This window comes from Ascaphus truei, chromosome 4, assembly GCF_040206685.1.
Source record: "Ascaphus truei isolate aAscTru1 chromosome 4, aAscTru1.hap1, whole genome shotgun sequence".
Taxonomy (NCBI): Eukaryota; Metazoa; Chordata; class Amphibia; order Anura; family Ascaphidae; genus Ascaphus; species Ascaphus truei.
The window spans coordinates 216,270,480-216,292,480 of NC_134486.1; the positions used below are offsets into that span (position 1 = coordinate 216,270,480).

At 45.5% G+C, this 22,001-nt stretch overlaps 1 protein-coding gene across 2 annotated transcripts in view; it reads left to right on the plus strand.

Annotated features, from left to right (window-relative positions):
- Positions 1-572: 572 nt before the first annotated feature.
- The window catches only part of RAB4A (RAB4A, member RAS oncogene family), a 100,700-nt gene continuing 79,271 nt past the window's right edge, over positions 573-22,001 (plus strand). The window contains exon 1 of one of the 2 annotated variants that reach the window (XR_012801043.1): positions 573-931. Coding sequence is in view for 1 of the 2 variants with exons in the window: in XM_075596860.1 (XP_075452975.1) it covers positions 901-931 (31 nt within the window). In the remaining variant the exon portion in view is untranslated. The remainder of the gene's footprint in view (positions 932-22,001) is intronic. The other variant, XM_075596860.1, reaches the window with a different exon arrangement.

Consider the following 22,001-nt stretch of genomic DNA (forward strand, 5'->3'; position numbering starts at 1 on the left):
TTTGTGCAATGAGTGATTTTTTTCTTCTTCAAGCGCCTCACTTTCAAAACAGTTTACTTTGTTTCATTTAGGTTTTATTAAAAAAAAAATGTAATGTTTTTGTTTTTTTCTATTACTCTTGTTTTGCTGTTCCTAGTGTTACCCAGTCTCAAGAAAAAATCCTAGTCTGCTGTGATTTTTCCCCCATTGATATGTATACTGTATTTTTGTTTGTTTTTTGCCCTAGAATTGCACCCATTTTACCTTGATATACAGACCTATTAGGCTGTTCATGCCCCCAAAAAAATATGTCTATGTACTAGGCACTAGGGTACATTTTAGGGCAGAGCAAAAAAACGTAACATAAAATATGCCATCGACATGAGTAGGATTTTTTCTATCATATATCTCTGCAGCACGTTTTGACCCTATTGAGCAAGCACTGTTACGAAATCAATCAGAGTTGACGTCACTGACCGCAGCAGAGCGGCAACTACGCAGATACAAAACCCCTCCACGACGGTTGGTTGCAAGGGGCGCGCTCACTGATTCGCGGATGCCTTTCAGTCAGGAATGCCAAGCCGACCCGCGATCACGTGACGCCTCGAGGCAGCACGTGCTCGTTGTTTTGGTCGCTCCTCCAGCACAGGTTGTGCTGACGCGCTCCTCCCCCCAACTAGGGACGTGAACGCGGCCCGGCTCAATCTGCGTGCGCGGCACCGACGGCGAGACGGGAGGAGAAACAGAGAGAAGGGAGGGAGTCCGGAGTCCTGAGCATCTCCCGGTCGCGTTGATAACGGCTTCTCCTCCTCCACACTGCCACCAGCCCACCCCTGAGGGACCCTGTCTGCGCGACCCTCCGCACCTGACAGGACAAGGACACAGCGGAGGATAGATAAGAAAACAGCCGGGGCTCTCGAAATGTCGCAGACAGCAATGTCCGAGACTTACGGTACGGAGGCGGGGCCTGAGCTCTGCGTCATCCGTTGTTTATTTCAGTGATAGCCGTTGGTGGAGGGTTGGTTGTGGAATGTGGAGATGCACAGGGGGGGGGGGGGTTCTGTTATGGAATGTCGGGGTGAGCTAGCGTCCTGTTCTATAACGGGGGGAGGGGACAGGTGTTCTGTTGTGGGATGTCACTCGGGGGGAGCTAGCGTCCTGTTCTATAACGGGGGGAGGGGACAGGTGTTCTGTTGTGGGATGTCACTCGGGGGGAGCTAGCGTCCTGTTCTACAGTATCCGTGATTTTTTTTTCTGGGTTCTGTTATGAAATATCAGGTAATAAGCTATTGCATTAAATATTCAATTGTGACACAATTATTTTTATTAAATAACCGTTGGGTATTTAATTCATGTGTCTGAATATAAAATTCTGATTCCCAGAGTCCCGACAAGTTATGTGAAGATTCTGCTTCTATTAGTCAGAATAGTGAATCTAATACATATAAACTTATTTGTTGTCAAATAGCGTTTCATGCTTATAGGAGATACAACCAAGTTCATAAGTGTGTTTTCATCTGTGGCTCTAAATGTATTAGAAGCTCATCATATTACAGAGTTAGCACACATTACGGAAAATACGGCGTATTTAAGTGGACTTGGAACTATGCAGTACTCTATTATGATATTAAATCTAAGATGCTTTCATGGAGAGTATCCATCATAGACTTCAATCAGAATAAAATGAAAGTGCATATATGAATATTGAAAACCTGTAGGAGAATAAGTGACGATTACATTGCCTTAAATAGCCACGTTTTTTTCTGACCCGCTGAGGCAGGATTAAAACCTCTCATGGTGAAATTACAACATAATGTGTGCTAACCAACAAATAAGTTTATATGTATTAGATTCACTATTCTGACTCATAGAAGCAGAATCTTCACATAACTTGTCGGGACTCTGGGAATCAGAATTTTATATTCAGACACATGAATTAAATACCTAACGGTTATTTAATAAAAATAATTCTGTGTCACAATTGAATATTTAATGCAATAGCTCCTTACAAAATAGAACTCTAATTAAGGAGTCGTACACCCAGAGTCTCTAACAGTCAAACAACACTTCTATTTGATAGATAGAATTTGGTATGTCGCAGTAGAAACTGTAAAACAACAATAATAACAACAATAATAATTCTATACTAAGAAAAATTCTACTACTCCGTTACGGGGATTTTTAGTTTTATTTATATACTAGCTGAGAGACCCGGCGTTGCCCGTGAGTTAAATTTCCTGCTAGGAGGGGGGGGGGGGGGCAGTGGACAGGAGGGGGTGGACAGGAGGGGTAGGGGGGACAGTCAGGAGGGGTGGGGGGGGACAGTCAGGAGGGGTGGGGGTGGACAGGAGGGGTGGGGGTGGACAGGATGGGTGGGGTGGGACAGTGGACAGGAGGGGTGGGGGGGGACAGTGGACAGGAGGGGTGGGGGGGGACAGTGGACAGGAGGGGTGGGGGGGGACAGTGGACAGGAGGGGTGGGGGGGGACAGTGGACAGGAGGGGTGGGGGGGGACAGTGGACAGGAGGGGTGGGGGGGGACAGTGGACAGGAGGGGTGGGGGGGAACAGTGGACAGGAGGGGTGGGGGGGGACAGTGGACAGGAGGGGTGGGGGGGGACAGTGGACAGGAGGGGTGGGGGGGACAGTGGACAGGAGGAGGGGGCAGTGGACAGGAGGGGGGGGGACAGTGGACAGGAGGGGGGGGCAGTGGACAGGAGGGGGGGCAGTGGACAGGAGGGGGGGGACAGTGGACAGGAGGGGTGGGGGGGACAGTGGACAGGAGGGGTGGGGGGGACAGTGGACAGGAGGGGTGGGGGGGACAGTAGACGAGGGGGGGGCGGGGGACAGTAGATAGGAGGGGGGGCGGGGGACAGTAGATAGGAGGGGGGGTGGGGGACAGTGGACAGGAGGGGGGGGCAGTGGACAGGAGGGGGGGGGCAGTGGACAGGAGGGGGGGGGCAGTGGACAGGAGGGGGGGGGCAGTGGACAGGAGGGGGGGGGCAGTGGACAGGAGGGGGGGGGCAGTGGACAGGAGGGGGGGGGCAGTGGACAGGAGGGGGGGGCAGTGGACAGGAGGGGGGGGGCAGTGGACAGGAGGGGGGGGGGGCAGTGGACAGGAGAGGGGGGGGCAGTGGACAGGAGAGGGGGGGGCAGTGGACAGGAGAGGGGGGGGCAGTGGACAGGAGGGGGGGGGCAGTGGACAGGAGAGGGGGGGACGTGGACAGGGGGGGGGGACAGTGGTCAGGAGGGGGGTTGCTTAAAATATTCCATGTCCCTCCTCTCCACTCCCCCTGTATGTTTCTCCGCTCCCCCTGTATGTTTCTCCGCTCCCCCCTCTCTCTCGGCTCCTCCCCCCCCATGCGCAGCTCCGGTCCCCACCCTACAGTGTCTGACGCGCACACGCACACACACACACAGTGGCGCACACGCACACACAGTGACACACACACACACACACACACACACAGATATGTCACCTCTCCTTCCGGGCGCCGCCATCTTAGGCACTCAGTGTCGCGAGGCAGCTGCAGGCTGCCTGCCCACTGCCTGTCCCCCCGCCGGGGAGACAGGTGAGTGAGCGCCGGGGAGGGAGGTGAGTGAGCACCGGGGAGGGAGGTGAGTGTGATGGGGGGAGAGGACAGAGAGAGTGTGTGTGTGTGTGTGTGGCCGAGGGGGAAGAGAGTGGCAGTTGGGTGACGTCAGACCCACCAATCTGATTGGCCAGAGGCTGAGGACCAATCAGATTTACCGCAGCTAGCACCAACCTTTCAATTTTATATATTAAGATTTTTCACATTGTCACTTATTTTTTTTTGGATGTAATAAAATTTCATTATTTTGTGATTTTAACACGGACCCTACTTTAGAGAAACCATAAGTTAGCTGTCCAAGTCATTTATAAATAACTAATCATAAGAGTGCATCTTTGGAGGGTCTTTTTTTGATCTCTTGGATCAATTTGTCAATATATGCATTATTTCCTCTACTTGCACCATGATTTAAAATTATGCAAAGTATCAATTGTATGAATAGGTAAGCAGAATAGAACACAAAACCTTATTAAATTTTGTTTGGTGTGAGAGACAGAGTAGAATAGAACTAAACTGTTTTCCTCCACCAGCTATGTCCCTTACACTCTGCAACTAAACTGTTTTTATTAAACCCCTCAGTCCCACACCTGACTGGAGTATCCCCTAAACACCTTATCCCAGGGTTGTGGTGACCTCGGCATCCCCCCTTTAAACTAGGGATCCCTGTACTGTTCTGGGGATACCTTGCACCCATGTGCCCCGTTTTACCTTCCGGGTTTATGCTGCAGCAGGACCTCCTGGCGGTGCGTTGCAATAACGTTTTCATGGTAGGATTTTGACCGGAGCATTGTGCTTTCCTGTGCCCGAGAATCTTTCCTGATTCCTGGGTACAGGTTTGGGTTGTCCCATAACTTTGGCACCCCGCTACATAGCCACAATCTGAAAGAAGTTTCGCGTGCAAAACCCACCCTGAAACTCGTAGCCTAGCAATCTCCGCTTCCTAGCACTCCTGGAAAGGGTAAAACACAAAAATTCTTTAATGTCGCACATTTTACATACAATGCATAGCAGTACATGTACAACAGTCAGCACTCAAGGACCCCAGAACACAGTTCAGGAGCAACCAAGTGGGCTTAACGTTAATTAGTGACGCTGGTTATCTCTTCCCCGTCGCAAAGAGACAGCAAGGCATTACACGGAGTGGTTGTCATGATAATGTCATGAGATATTTGGTATTTTATTTAATCCCCTTTGGTGCTTCAAGGGTTAATGAGCTACAGCTTGAAGTTAAAAATACAATATATATTGGGTTTATGACAAGCCCAGGCTTATTCCAGGTGGTGCTTGGCTTCAAAAAGAGCTTAATTGGGGGTGCCTATACTGTATGAGCCACTAAAGGTGCCAGATGGGTTGCATGTGCTGATATAGTCTAGAGATGAGGGCGACAGACGTGGGAATAAAATATGGCCCCTGTGACAAGTTTATAAAGATGGTCGTTTTACAGCAAGTTTCAGAGGCATTCTCTAGATGGTTCTGCAAAGTTCAGGGGGCGTGGCAAAGAACGTATTAAACCCAGAGTGCCTTTATTAAAAATGAGAATATCCTGTGATGTCAGCTTCTCTGCATAATAAAAATAACAAATCGGTAACCGTGTCACTGAGGAGCACTTTCTTAAATTTATAAGTAACAGATATTGATTTGTCGCCTAGATTGGGGATTAAGACAGGTATATTTACACTTGTCGCGCCTGCAGTGAGTGCCTGAATGTATTGATGTGTCTCGTGTGTGTCAGTATTACAGAAGTAAAGTTAGGAGTACATTTATATATTGAAAAGGACAGCAGGAACAAATGCAAAATGCATGAAGCAGCGCACTGCCCAGAAAAATCAGGAAACCAGTGGTATAAAAATATAAAGACTTTATTGCCCAACCAACATGACAAAAAAAGGTGTGAACCCTCCTACGCATTTCACACCAAATGTGCTTTATCAAGGAGTATGGTTTGGTGCCCAAAGGACCCCCTATTATAGTGCCAACAATCAAATCCTGTTTTCGAATTTTGGCGCCAAAGAGCGGATGTGCATGACGTCACTGCGGGCATGCCTTCCGTGTGTATGGAGAGCTACACCGCAAGCGTGTGCACGCTCAAATCGCGCGTCCTGCTCTGGTGAGTCATGGATCCCACACTGATACTGCTCCCCCTGTGACGCAAGAGCCAATCCGCCTATAAACTGAGGGGAGAAGGGAACAAACACGCCCCTGCCATCAAACCTAAGAAGGCACATGCACTGCCGCTACTGCTGGCACGTGCCTGTCCCTCTGGGCCAAGTCAAACAGGAGCCCGATGTCTCCCCGCCCCTCAGCTACATCAATACTTAGAGAAGAGGAAAAAAAGGGTTTAAGCCCAAAATAACAATGTAATAAAAGGCAAAGCAACAAGAAGCATCCGGTTGACATTACCATTATGATAAACAATTAGTTGACACCAAAAAAAAAGATACTACGCAGATTGGGTAGTATTAAAAAAATAATTAAAAATACTTGGTGTATATTTAATTCAACATATGTCCCAATTTGCATATAGATAGTCTATTCACGGAAAGCACCTACCATTTACACAAGAGAAACTAAATACAAACTCATCCTTCCCAGGAACCACAAATATATAATACTTAAAATTTTTACTTCTGATGATATATTTTATTTTAAAATTCCGATTCCCGATTATTGCGCTGTTTCATGCATATTTTTTTTATTTTTATTTTTGCATTTGTTCCTTCTGTACTGATTTTCTACCTGCGGCTGGACACGCCTTCAAGGAACTCATCTGGTCTAGTGAGTGAGTGGGTAAGGTATGGAGAAGGTTTCTAAAGATTGATAAGAGTTACTACAAACTTTGCGTTTTATGGACTTTATTACATTATTGTCTCCAATGAGGTGGAGCGAGGTGAGAACATCATTTCCCTGTTTCCTTCAGAAGGCCTAAGAAAGTGAATCTATTGTTGCTCACCTAGTAGTATACCCACTCCTAATAAGAAAAGCTATGATTCCATGTTATTCTTGATGAAGATTTATTGAATATATTTCTGAGACTATTATAGCACCTATTATTCCATATATGCTATATTGAAAAGGAGTTTAAACGTCATGTGGTGGGAGGTGTTTTACTCTGTCATAAAACTGTCAATCTCACAGCTGATTTACGATAGGGGCTTGTTTTAGGCAGTGCTCTGCCTTTTCCATTTTTGTTTGCTTATCCTACTGGGCAGATTCAGCTCGCTGTTTGTAACCCGCACTTTGGACTTCGTGGAGAGAAACCTTGATTTTGTAAAAAATTTTTTTTTTTAGTTTTTTCCTATTTGAGTTTTTTACTCGTGCTTTATGTCAGCTTAAAATGGGACACATTATGTACTTATAGATATGTGCTGGTTAGCACTAGGTACTAGTTCCTAGTCATGGGATGCTGATAATATATACATTACTCATTGGAGTCGTCCTGCGGAGTGCTTGTGTTGTAAGGATACAGTTGACCTTTTGAAGCACTGGTTGTTAACCATCTCTACTGTGTTCAATGGGAAAGAATTGTATTATAATCTCTGCTCAGCTTTAAATACAATTCACAGGTGAATTTAGGACTAAATTCTTGATTTATCATATTCATGATCCAGCGGTCTCTGGGAAAATCTATGGCATTTGGTAAAGTATATAGGTTTTTCTTTTATGTTTTACCCTTTTATTTTAAGAAGCTGTTATGCATTTTATTGTAACTGTATGTTTCTTGTAATACCTTTTCTGCACTAAGCACTGTATTTTTATATATATTGAAACATTTAATAAGAAATGCTTTGGGCTCTGAATTAACTGAATGCATGCTCTGGGGAGAGTATTTACGTTTCGGACACATTTTGGTTACAACTGATTTTTGTGTGTTAAAATGCATAGTTTTTCTATAAAAAACAGGGACCCGGGGCCTTGGCAAATATTAATCTGACATATCTTATTATATTTGCATACCCACATGTGGTGGCAGTGGATAGATACATGATTTGCAATTGAGTAGGGGTTAATATTAACTCACTGGCTCCTTGCGCTGGAGAATGTTGGGTTGGCTAGAGTAGCTGTGTGTATTAACCCTGTTTGCATATCTAAGTCACGTGCTCACTTGTGTGCTGTTCGTGGTGGTTGTATATTGGGACAGATTGGGGAGAGATATAACTCCTTTTGAGGGACCTTTTTGTGAAGGTGAAGAGTGGGGCAGTTTGTGAGCTGTGTATTAATCCTGAATCCTGTAGTTGAGATATTGTCCATTTGATGGACCTTTTGCAGAGGTGAAAAGTGGAAGCGCTTGCGGGCGTGAGTATTAACCTTGTCTTGTATGCAGGTCGCGTGCTAGCAGGGTACCGTACGCGACAGCTGAAACCAAAGAGTAATGTTGAATAACCTTTAAGATCTGCTAGATCGGCATATGTTACGCCAGGTACACCTATTATAAGGAAATACGACACAAATTTATTATGACAACAGTGTGTTATCATAATAAATTCAGCCTGACTATAGTTTAAAGATGTATGTGCTCGGTTTTAACATCATTGATATGCAATCCCACCTAGTATTTCATTGAAATAACATTAATATGTTTAGGATATGCTACATAGACAAATTGATGCCTTTAGGTAAGCGAAGTATAAGTGTGTGTGTGTGTGTGTGTGTGTATATCTATATCATTTTTTTAATTCTCTACTTGTTAATGTTTGTAAACGTTGTGATGTGATATGATTTGATGTAGTGACACCATAATACTATGATGGGTTAATAGTCACATAGAAAGATTATCAGATACCATTTGTACCACATTTTTTCACTTCACTGTGTACCAGTCCTTGAACGGAGTTTGTGGAGATGATGCGTGTTTGCATTTTTATGCTCTCAGTATTAACCTTGTGTGTGTGTATGGATACATACGCACAACATTGCAAAGCGTTGGATAAGCCGTTTTAGCGTTGTAAAAATGAACATAAGTATGCATTGCATAGCGTTGGATAAGCCATTCGTTGTAAAAACGAGTAATATATATATACTGTAATATATATCTATATCTATATCTATATCTATATCTATCCATATAGCAGTGGCCTAAACAGAGATCGAAATTTTATGAGTCATTACTGACACAAGTGAACTCTCTTCCCATGAGCGCTATAGGCCATGTCTGTACATACTGTGCTATATGTATGCACACACAGCTGTCTCTCACACATACTTATACTCCTTTTTTTTCCATCCTACACCAATAGGGACCACATAGTATCCACACACACTTTTAGTTATGCTACTAACTCTCACATTTCCACACCCACCCACACCATTTATATCCGCTCCCACTCCACACACACCTTTTGTAAAGCACTGTATATAATGTGGGCTCTCCATTCATGTTAATTCACACTGATACACATACACACTCTTTCATCACTTGCTTTCAGGAACCTTTTGACACCTCCAGCCATAAAACACATCCACACCGGGGGAAGGACCAGCACAGATAACATTCCAATAGACACTGTTTATAGTATAGCTTTTGCTTCATTCATTGTAACATCGCCGGAAGAAGAGATCAGTGTATCTCGAAAGCTCGCACAAATAAAAGCATTTCGTTAGCCACAGAACGGTATCATCTATTTATTTTTTGATTATATATATATATATATATATATATATATATATATATATATATATATATATATTCCTTGTTTTTACAACGAATGGCTTATCCAACGCTATGCAATGCATACCTATGTTCATTTTTACAACGCTAAAACGGCTTATCCAACGCTTTGCAACGTTGTGCGTATGTATCCATACACACACACACACTTGCAAAGCATCGTAAGAGTGTGTGTATATATATATATATATATATATATATATATATATATATATATATATATATATATATATATATATATATATATATATATATATATATATATATAATATTTATTATATATATAATATTTATTATCTTATACTATATTAGTGAAAGCACTGTATGTTTGCCTGCCTGTCTGGATGTCCGGTGTCCCTAGCGGCAATCTCATTGGTCCCTTGGCCCGCCCGCCCCCGCACACCTCTCATTGGCCTCACACACTCACACCACCCCCTTGGCCCGCCCCCCACACCTCTCATTGGCCTGAGGCGGAGTGACGGGCCAAAGGTACAAAAAAAATAAATAAAACACACACACACACACACACACACACACACACCTCTCTCCCCGCTCCAAATCACCTCTCCCCCCTCCCCAGCGGCATCACCTCTCCCCCTCCCCGCTCCAAATCACCTCTCCCCCCTCCCCAAATCACCTCTCCCCCCTCCCCAGCGGCATCACCTCTCCCCCTCCCCAAATCACCTCTCCCCCCTCCCCAGCGGCATCACCTCTCCCCCCTCACCGCTCCAAATCACCTCTCCCCGCTCCAAATCACCTCTCCCCGCTCCAAATCACCTCTCCCCGCTCCAAATCACCTCTCCCCGCTCCCCAGCGGCATCACCTCTTCCCGCTCCCAGCGGCATCACCTCTTCCCCCTCCCCAGCGGCATCACCTCTTCCCCCTCCCCAGCGGCATCACCTCTTCCCCCTCCCCAGCGGCATCACCTCTTCCCCCTCCCCAGCGGCATCACCTCTCCCCCTCCCCAGCGGCATCACCTCTCCCCCTCCCCGCTCCAAATCACCTCTCCCCCTCCCCAGCGGCATCACCTCTCCCCCCTCACCGCTCCAAATCACCTCTCCCCCTCACCGCTCCAAATCACCTCTCCCCGCTCCAAATCACCTCTCCCCGCTCCAAATCACCTCTCCCCCCTCCCCGCTCCAAATCACCTCGCTTCCCGCAGCTGCCACGCGGCGCGTAAGATGGCGGACCCCCTTCCTCCCTCGCGGCGCCGAGTCAGACGGTGGCGGCGCCCGGAAGTACAGGTAGGTGTCGCTCCCCACCTCCGGCGCCAAACGGAACTGAGAAAGGGCGCATCAACTGAGGTGTGTGTGTGTGTGTGTGTGTGTGTGTGTGTGTGTCACTGTCCACTGCCCCCCCCTCCTATCCACTGCCCCCCCCTCCTGTCCACTGCGCCCCCCTCCTGTCCACTGCGTCCCCCCTCCTGTCCACTGCGTCCCCCCTCCTGTCCACTGCGTCCCCCCTCCTGTCCCCCCTCCTGTCCACTGCCCCCCCCCTCCTGTCCACTGCCCCCCCCCTCCTGTCCACTGCCCCCCCCTCCTGTCCACTGCCCCCCCCTCCTGTCCACTGCCCCCCCCCTCCTGTCCACTGCCCCCCCCCTCCTGTCCACTGCCCCCCCCCTCCTGTCCACTGCCCCCCCCCTCCTGTCCATTGCCGCCCCCCCTCCTGTCCACTGCCCCCCCCTCCTGTCCACTGCCCCCCCTCCTGTCCACTGCCCCCCCCCTCCTGTCCACTGCCCCCCCCCTCCTGTCCACTGCCCCCCCCTCCTGTCCACTGCCCCCCCCCCTCCTGTCCACTGCCCCCCCCCTCCTGTCCACTGCCCCCCCCCTCCTGTCCACTGCCCCCCCCCTCCTGTCCACTGCCCCCCCCCTCCTGTCCACTGCCCCCCCCCTCCTGTCCACTGCCCCCCCCCTCCTGTCCACTGCCCCCCCCCTCCTGTCCACTGCCCCCCCCCTCCTGTCCACTGCCCCCCCCCTCCTGTCCACTGCAGGAAATGCAGGGGGAGGAATCCATGCCTTTGACGCCCCCCCCCTCCCTTTGACGCCCCCCCCTCCCTTTGACGCCCCCCCCCTCCCTTTGACGCCCCCCCCCCTCCCTTTGACGCCCCCCCCCCTCCCTTTGACGCCCCCCCCCTCCCTTTGACGCCCCCCCCCCTCCCTTTGACGCCCCCCCCCTGCCTTTGACGCCCCCCGCGCGCACACACTGACTGACTGCCGCACGCACGCACACACTGACTGACGCGCACACAAACCCTGACTGACGCACGCACACACTGACTGAGGCACACACTGACTGTGTGTGCGTCAGTCAGTCTGTGTGTGTTTGTGTTTCTGCCTCAGACTCACTGACGCGCGAGCAAACACACAGTGACTGACGCACACACGCTACATGAAGCTGTAAAGGAGGGAGGGAGGGGGGGGACTGGATTGATGTGAATGGGGGACAAACAGAGAGAGGGGGGAGGAGAGAGAGGAACGGGAACATTACATCCCGGGCAACGCCGGGTCTCTCAGCTAGTATATATATATATAATATTTATTATATATATATATAATATTTATATATATAATATTTATTATATATATATAATATTTATTATATATATATATATATATATATAATATTTATATATATATAATATTTATTATATATATATAATATTATATATGTATATACACTCTATAATTTGTGTGTGCTGCATATCTTATTGCCTGCATAAAATATTTGGTGTATTTTAGTGTTAAAAATGCCTTCAGGAATGGAACGTTTCGCTATCCAACGCCATTGAGTAACCCATTGTGTCGGATAACCGAGGACTGCCTGTATTGCCTACTACAAGAATTAGGCGTTGTGATACATTAATGTATTTTTTGAACTAGGTTTATTTTGAGGCATTATCATGCAGCGGTTTCTGTGATTTGGATGATATATCATGACATAGATATATATTTGGGGAAACACTACTCATATACCTTTTACTGTGAATACTTCGGCCACTCTTCCATGCAACATATGGTATTATAAGTAGATTGCTAGTCCTGAGCAGGAATTATTATAGTGTTACTTGATGTCAGATAGTTTAGGCTGTGTACTACTCTATCACTATTTAGTGTGGATACAGCCTACTATAAACCACTCTACTATGGGGATTTTATTGTGTGATTATAAAATAAAACTTTATTATTTTACTTATTGATCTTCCTGGTTCTCAAAGGGTTAACAGACCTATCTACAGTAATAACCTGTGAGACTGAATAGTCTCTTTACTATTATCCAGCACCGAGTGCTTGAGATAGGGGAGATCTTTCTTAGATCAACTCTGTAAAAATAAACGTTGTAACCTTAAGGTGTATTTTCTGTCTCTTGTCTCCCTAAGGCCTCGTCCAGGTTCTTCGCTTGCGTGCTGAGGCGCAGGGAAAGCGGGTGCTTTCCCTGGCCTTGCGGTTGCTTGCCCTGCGCGCCGTCAGGGGGCGGGCCAGTGGCGTCATGGAGATGGTTCGCCCTCATTGGGCGAACCGCTTACGTGACCGGCCTGTCGCGCCAGCAAGCGGGGGAATTTTAAAATCTGCTAAGACCTACGTTTCCGCGCGCTTGCGGAAGCGTAGGCAAGCAGCTCTAATTGCGGCTGTAGGGGCTCAGTGCTGAGCGGCAGCGCGCTTTAGCAAGCAGGCAGTTAACATGGCCGAGGCCTAAGGCTGTGTCCAGGGTGGCGCTGAGCTGATGCGGGCGCTCACGCTCGCCACGATGAGACACATTGAGACAATGTGTGTGGCCTGTGTGAGCTCCCTCCTGTGCGTGCCCGTGAGCTGTAATCGGAGCTCAGTTTCAAGAGTTACAAAATTTTTGAATCTGCAGCTCCGACTTTGGGTACATTTGGTCATGTGATCTAATCAGAGGACAGCAAGGCAAAACCAATGCAATGCAATACAAGCATTGGGAGCTTGTATTGTATTGTATTGCATTGCATTGCATTGCTTGCTGTCCTCTGACACGACACGGGGGGGGGGGCACAAAACTGAAAACGGAGATATGTGAAGGGGGGGGTAAAACGAAGTGGTGGTGTGAGGGGGGGGGGGGGTAAAACGAAGTGGTGGTGGTGGGTAAAACGAAGTGGTGGTGGGGCAAACGGAGTGGTGGGGGGGGAGGGAGAGAAGGGAGGGGGAAGGGAGAGAGGGGAGGGTCGGGGGAGAGAGAAAGAGTATATGTATGTGTGTATATGTTACTGCAATAGATGCCCGTCCCACTGACACGCCTCCGTCCCACTGACACCCCCCTGCGCTCGCAATTTTTCTATAGCAGGACAAGATTGGTCTCCTGCTTACATGCAGGTGACGTCACTGCTCATGAGCGCCAGCCTGCTCGCTCCGCTCTTCCCTTCACCCTGGACGAGGCCTTAGGCCGCATCCATAGTAGGATCGGGGCCGAGCACGTCACATCACGTGTGCCTGTACTTAAAGAGAACCGTGGCCTACAGGGTTGCGCGATAGGAGCAGTGCCGGTGGGCGCGCACGTGACCGAGTCGTTGCGTGCGGCAAAATCAAACAAAATTGTCTCGGTTGAGGTCTGGACTTTGACTTGGCCATTGCAACACCTTGATTCTTTTCCAGCCATTCTGTTGTAGATTTGCTGGTGTGCTTGGAGTCATTGCCCTGTTGCATAACCCAATTTCGGCCAAGCTTTAGCTGTCGGACAGATGGCCTCACATTTGACTCTAGAATACTTTGGTATACAGAGCAGTTCATGGTCGACTCAATGACTGCAAGGTTCCCAGCTCCCGTGGCTGCAAAACAAGCCCAAATCATCACCCCTCCACCACCGTGCTTGACAGTTGGTATGAGGTGTTTGTGCTGATATGCTGTGTTTGGTTTTCGCCAAACGTGTCGCTGTGCATTATGGAAAAACATCTCCACTTTGGTCTCGTCTGTCCAAAGGACATTGTTCCAGAAGTCTTGTGGTTTGTTCAGATGCAACTTTGCAAAGCTAAGCCGTGCTGCCATGTTTTTTTTAGAGAGCAGAGGCTTTCTCCTGGCAACCCTTCCAAACAAACCATACTTGTTCAGTCTTTTTCTAATTGTACTGTCATGAACTTTAACATGCTAACTGAGGCCTGTAGAGTCTGAGATGTAACTCTTAGGTATTTTGCAATATCTCTGAGCATTGCAGGGTCTGACCTTGGGGTGGATTTGCTGGGACGTCCACTCCTGGGAAGATTGGCAACTGTCTTGAATGTTTTCCACTTTTGAATAATCTTTCTCGCTGTAGAATGATGGATTTTAAATTGTTTGGAAATGGCCTTATAACCCTTCCCAGATTGATGGGCAGCAACAATTGCTTCTCTAAGATCATTGCAGATGTCTTTCCTCCTTGGCATTGTGTTAACACACACCTGAATGCTCCAAACCAGCAAACTGTTAAAACTTCGGCTTTTATAGAGGTGGTCACACTTGTTGATCAATTAATCAAGGGCATTTGATTAGCAGTACCTGTCTGCTACTTAGCATCTTAATGTAGAACAAATGGAGAAAAAACGAAGCACCAAGTCCAGCTGTGAGTACAGCAATAACACTAATAGGGATACGTACCAAAAAATAAGCTGTTTAATTGGATCAGAACAAAGTAACAAACACACCTACGCGTTTCGGACCTCTACAGTCCTTTATCAAGGTGAATACAACAATAACCCATGGAGTGCAATTTATACTCACCACATAAGCGTGTAGGCCAGTAGCGGAGCACTTCCGCGTACGTCACGTGGGTCGGGTAGGTGACCCCTAACCTGTGACGCACAGTCGCGTAGTCACGCTGCATAATCAGTAACCTGGGGTCGCGTCATGCGCAAAAGGGGTGGGAGAAACACTACTCGCGCGTATACAAAACGCACCCGTAGCTAGTGCCTCCCACTCGATGAAGAAATAGCGCGTGACGTCACTCCGTTGACTGACATGTGACCAAAAAGGTCAGCATGCTAAGCGTAGCTAGGCAACCAGGCCCAATGCGTACCATGGTGTACATACTACAAAACAAACACATCTTTATTAACATGAACAATAAAAAATAAAAACACTCGTAATGAGGAAAAACTTAAAGCTAATAAAACCAGTTAAAAAATAAGTTTAAAAACAATTGGAGGTAACCTAAGATATCAGATTATCAAGATCCTCATAGTTGGTTGCATTATATTGTAAGGGTATAGTGGAAGCATATTAATATAACAAATTAGTATAATCATACATAAATTGATAGCTTCACTGCCCAAAGAGATAATGAAAAAAGACCTTTGCCCTTAACTTTCATGAGATTTGTTGTGTACAAGATATGAAAGATCTTGTGGATGAAAATACTGATAACACTGATGTACCATCCTCTTTCCTAGGTAGACGAACCTCAGGGTTGAGGAAGAAGTCGGTGTTTTATCCGTCATATATGAAAGGGCCTTACCTTGCAACATTTGAGCAACTTATCGAACGTGATTTATCTCTGTTAGCAAGGGGTTACACATTTTCCATTAAACCATTACAATACAGAGCAGACAACCTCACTCATGGCGAAAGATCAGCCATTAATGCATTAAAAGCCAATAACTCTCTTGTCATCAAGGGGGCCGACAAAGGGGGCGCTATCGTTGTGCTAAATAAATTAGACTACAAAACTGAGGCACTTCGACAATTAAATGATAGGTCCTCTTACATTTTGCTTAGAGGAGACCCCACTACAACATTTATTAAAGAACTGAGAACCCTTTTGGATGAGGGATCAATTCTGGGTGCACTTGATGACAAAGAGTTGGAATATCTATTTTGTCCTTACCCGATCATTCCTATTTTTCACCATCTGCCAAAGATCCATAAGACGTTGGTCTCTCCACCTGGGAGGCCGATAGTCGCTAGTATTGGATCTTTGGGAGATGGTGTTTCCAAATATGTCGACCACTTTCTGCAGTCAATTGTACAAACATTGCCATCATACATTAAAGACAGCAGTGACCTCATGATTCAACTTGACTCCATCACATGGGAAACAAATTTTATATGGCTAAGTCTGGATATTACATCATTGTACACAGTCATAGTACATGAGCACGGGCTGGCAGCTGTCAGGTTTTATTTACAACAATCAGAGCTTTCACCCGCACAGAGCACTTTTATTCTTAATGCTATTCAATTTTTGTTAACACATAATTATTTTATGTTCGATGGGGACTTTTATCTCCAAACACGTGGTACCGCAATGGGCACCAGCTTTGCCCCATCCTACGCGAACTTGTTTCTCGGGTGGTGGGAGTCGATCCACGTGTTTGGAGATAGGAATCCCTATAGACACCTTATCACGTTTTATAGGCGTTATATTGACGACCTTATCTTTATTTGGCACGGGGACACACATTCTCTTCTTTTGTTCACAGAGTATTTAAACAATAATGAATTTAATTTAAAATTCACTTCTAATCACAATGTTCACCATATTCACTTTTTAGATTTATTTCTTTCTGTTAATATGCACAAACAAATTGTCACTACGGTGTATCGCAAAGAAAATTCACGTAACACATTTTTGCGAGCTGACAGCTGCCACCCCAAATCCTTGCTTAAAGGAATACCAAAAAGCCAACTTATCAGGTTAAGAAGAATCTGTACAAATGATGAAGACTTTGTAAAACAATCTAAGGAGTTGATGGAGCGTTTTGAATCTAGAGGTTATCTGAGAGATGATCTCAATAAGACTTTCAGAGAAGTGAGAAATTTGGATAGATCTGCTTTGCTTAATAAAGTACAAAACAACAAAGACAAAAAATCAATACACTCTCCATATTTTGTTACTCAACATAATAACCAATCTAAAAATATCAGAGAATCCATCCATAAACATTGGGGAGTGTTAGCAGCAGATCCTTTATTAAAAACTGTATACAATGAGGGACCTAAGATAGTGTTCAGCAGAGCAAAAACTATTGCTAATTATGTATCGGGCAGTTTGTTCACTTCAGATAAACCATTAATTAAGAAATTACCAAAGGGCAATTTTGCATGTTCAAAATGCAAAATTTGCAAATACATGGAAATCAAAAAAGATTTCCTTTCTTTCAAAACGGGTAAAAAATATTATGTGAATTCATTCATTAACTGCGATACCAGTTTTGTGGTATACCTGTTAAGTTGCGGTTGCGGAAAACAGTATATTGGTAGGACTGTAAGACACTTGAAAGTCCGCATACTAGAACATTTAAGACTGATAATAAAAAAAGATTTGAGTCACCCTGTATCCCAACATTTTAGTCATTGCAATATGGGTGATTCAAATAATTTGTGTGTTCAGGGCATTGAACACATACCAAATCCGATCCGAGGTGGTAATAGACTAAGTATCCTAAACAGAAGAGAACTTTATTGGATATTTACCCTACAAACACGTATCCCATATGGGTTAAATTCAGATTGGGATATTGGGACTCTTCTGTTTGATACTTAGTTTTGCGCAATTCCAATTTTTTAGGCTCTCTTTACGTGTGACTGAATATGCTAACATATAGATTAGGTAATAGTGTCAGACTTAGGCATGTATATAAGGAATGTCCATTATGGAGACATAAAAATTATTAGTTACATTATAATTAGACAAAGGTCTTTTTTCATTATCTCTTTGGGCAGTGAAGCTATCAATTTATGTATGATTATACTAATTTGTTATATTAATATGCTTCCACTATACCCTTACAATATAATGCAACCAACTATGAGGATCTTGATAATCTGATATCTTAGGTTACCTCCAATTGTTTTTAAACTTATTTTTTAACTGGTTTTATTAGCTTTAAGTTTTTCCTCATTACGAGTGTTTTTATTTTTTATTGTTCATGTTAATAAAGATGTGTTTGTTTTGTAGTATGTACACCACGGTACGCATTGGGCCTGGTTGCCTAGCTACGCTTGGCATGCTGACCTTTTTGGTCACATGTCAGTCAACGGAGTGACGTCACGCGCTATTTCTTCATCGAGTGGGAGGCACTAGCTACGGGTGCGTTTTGTATACGCGCGAGTAGAGTTTCTCCCACCCCTTTTGCGCATGACGCGACCCCAGGTTACTGATTATGCAGCGTGACTACGCGACTGTGCGTCACAGGTTAGGGGTCACCTACCCCCACGTGACGTACGCGGAAGTGCTCCGCTACTGGCCTACACGCTTATGTGGTGAGTATAAATTGCACTCCATGGGTTATTGTTGTATTCACCTTGATAAAGGACTGTAGAGGTCCGAAACGCGTAGGTGTGTTTGTTACTTTGTTCTGATCCAATTAAACAGCTTATTTTTTGGTACGTATCCCTATTGGTGTTATTGCTGTACTCACAGCTGGACTTGGTGCTTCGTTTTTTCTCCATTTGTTCTACATTAAGAGTACCCTTCACGGATGCACATTCAACCCTGGGACATTGGAATTTATTGGACTTGCTGCCTATAGTGGATGAAGATTCCCAAGTGAGTTCGTTCCATTTTGTCCATATCATTGTGTCAGTTTTAGGATGTTTCATCTACCGGTCACCTGCTGGTGTCACTGATATTTTCCTTACTACCTGGTTTGTGGGATTGTCATTACCGGGCTGCATCCTAGAGACACTATATATTCACTAAAGGGTTGTTTTCCATTTCATATACCTATTTTTGGCTTTAAGTATTGTCTTGAGAGCACCACACACATCCTTTTCTTTTCTACTTAGCATCTTAATTCCTATGGAAGCTGTAAGGGTATACTTAGTTTTTCACACATGGCTTCGCCATTTTGGCTTTATTTTTGTTAAATCATGACACGGTGTAATATGTCATGTGTTGTTGTTTATCTGAGGTTGTATTTACCTAATTTTAAGACCTGCTAAGGAACAGGTGATTGTTATTATGTCCTGATATGTAAAACCATAGAATTCAAAGGGGGTGTACTTTATTTTTCACACGTGTGTTGATGATAAAAAGAGCCACTCCCCCATACTCTCTAATTCCCCTCATTTTACCCGCTGGCAAGACTTACTGGCGGTGTCTCCCGGCTTTCTCCTCCCCTTCTAGCTCTGGGCATTCTCTTGCAACTGTATTGAAAATTGCAGCGCCGCGTTGCCATGACATTGGGACATTTTGATGGAAGCTGCAAGAGCATGCCTGAGGTTGTGCAGGAGAGAAGACTACAAACTTTGGAGCCCACCCGTGGATCAGGAAAGATAAGAGCTGACTTGAGCCGAAAAATCAGAGGAATCCAGCTGAATCCTCTCCTGTATGTAATTGGAAAAGAACATTCTGAAGGGAGATAAATACCGGTTGTAGAGGCTGACTGTCCAGCTTCCAGACCAATAGGGCGCTTCTTACGAACAAGGGGGATTTTGTTTCTCTCGGCGAACGCCTGATCAATAAAATTACCCCCTGACCCGGAGTCCAGAAAGGCCGTGCAGTGGTGTGGACATTATCGCCGATTAACGTAACGGGTTAGGATCCTAGTTGGCATTATTTTGTTATATTGGTAGGGGAAGTAGATAGTGTTCCCAGTGTGATTTCCCCTGATCCTTACTGGGACTTTGACGTTTCCCGATTTCTGGGGACAATTGAGTACCAGGAGTCCGGGGCTGCCACAGTACAGGCAAAGTCCGGCACTGAGTCGGCATAGTTTCTCGCTGGAGGACAGCTTGTTGCCACCTAGTTGCATGGGTTCCTCGGTGTCAGTGGTTCGGCCGTACCAATGTAGAAACTGTGGGATCTTGGAGTACCTTGCCGGTGCCGGGTTCTTTCGGATCTTCTCTCCTGCAATCGCTGGTCCACCCGGATACACAGAGCGATGAGTTACTAGAGATCCGTGGACCGTTCTTGTGCGGCAAGTTCATCTTTTAGGGACTCCAAAAGACCTTGCCTGAAGGGTTCTGACAGAGCCTCGTCGTCTCAGCTGCTATGGTGCAGAACTCAAGGGCATATTGGGCGACGGGATGGTTACTCTGGGAGATGTGCAACAAGGAAGAAGCAGCAGTTACCTTGCGTCTAGGCGTATGGAACACTGCGGAACTCCCGGGTGAAACGTGCAATATCACTGGTGAGATCAGATCTCCGTTCCCAGGTGGGTGAAGCCCAGGCCAGAGCATACTGTAACTGGGTGCTCATCATAATCAGGGCACGACTGCGGGGCCGAGGTGGGGATTGTGAAGATGCCAACATCCAGCCGTTAGGATGTGTCAGGAGTGTAGATTGGTAGTGGCTAGCCGGGTTGGGGTTATAGAGGTCAGAGTCTTAAAATGTACTTGCCGTGATCAGGGTTGGAGAGGTGTGGATAGTCGTTGGTAAAGCCGAGGTCAGGAGCAGAGAGGTTCGGAGTCCAGGTACTAGCCAAGGTCAGACACGGAGAAACACAGGAACCAAGATGCAGGGTACAAGGCAGGGAGGCAGAAATGCAGTAAGCACTTCATACTGAATGAAGTCTTATGCTTAGCCATCTATGCTTAGCCAAGTACTCCTTGATAAAGCACACTTGGTGTGAAACGCGTAGGAGGGTCCACACCTCCCTTTTTTGTCAATGTTGGTCGGGCAATACATTTTTCGTTTTTACCACCTGTGTCCCATTTTTCTGGGCAGTGCGCTGCTGTATGCATTTTTTTGCATTTCTTCTGCTGTGTTGACCTCTACTTGCATCTGGACACGCCGTCAAGAAATATCGTTTGGCTCAAGGAGTGGTTAAGATACAAAGAAGAGTATCTGACTGAGAGCTATATTTACTACAAACTTTGGTGAGTTATTTTTTGGATCTTTCATTGTATTGTCTCCAATGAGGTGCAGTGAAGTGGGATTATCATCATTTTTTCTGTTACCTTCAGGAGATATATAAAAAGGCAAGCTGAACTATTATCTCTCACGTAGTAGTATACCCACTCCTTTTTATAGAAGCCATTATTTCACAATATACGTTATGGATTATTGTTAACTGTATTTCCGGGATTATTGGAGCACCCATTCACCTACATATTCTACATTTTGGTTATTACACAGCTTTTGGTTATACAATAATCTAAAATATACTTTATACCGTATCTGTTGTACTATCATTTTCTGTCTGTGCTTAGCTTCCAATACTCAACACCTCCCTGTTATTAGTCACATTTTGGGGGGACTATTTCTCCCAGCTAAAAATGCTGCATACCTGGCTGTGATCTAATTTTTTTTTTTTTTCCCATTTTTTATTTTAATCCTATCTCCTCCTTTTAGAAGATGCAACTCCTGTACTTGGCAGCTTTAATATTTGAGATAAACCAAATTAAACTACTCTTATTCCTAACTTTAATCAACACACAGTCTAAATACTGTATATCGACGTGCCTCTGTTGTTCCTTTTATCTAAAAACATTATTCTGATGAATCCTTGATTCCCTTATATATTCGTGTCCAGTATTTCCTCCCAGATTTTCCTATTTACAAATTGGATGTTTGCCAGAAAATGTTTCCAATGTTCAATAATCATATTTTTTTTGATGAAGGTCCTTCTAGCCCACATAAACTTAAGCAGAGCTGGGAGAGAGTGTTCAGTAACTCTGAGCTAGAGTAGCTAACAGCTTTTAATGCAGTAAAAAAAAATGCACAGAAGGGGTGCATAAGTGGTACCATACTAGAAGATGGAGTTTGAAATTGTGAAAAGCTAAGATACACGACAGCAGTTGAGTCAATCCCTGCAATGCAACTCGGGAAGGGAGCTACGCACACACAAAAAATAAAGTGCAACAACTGACTCCTGAGAAATAGAATGGCAACCACGAAAT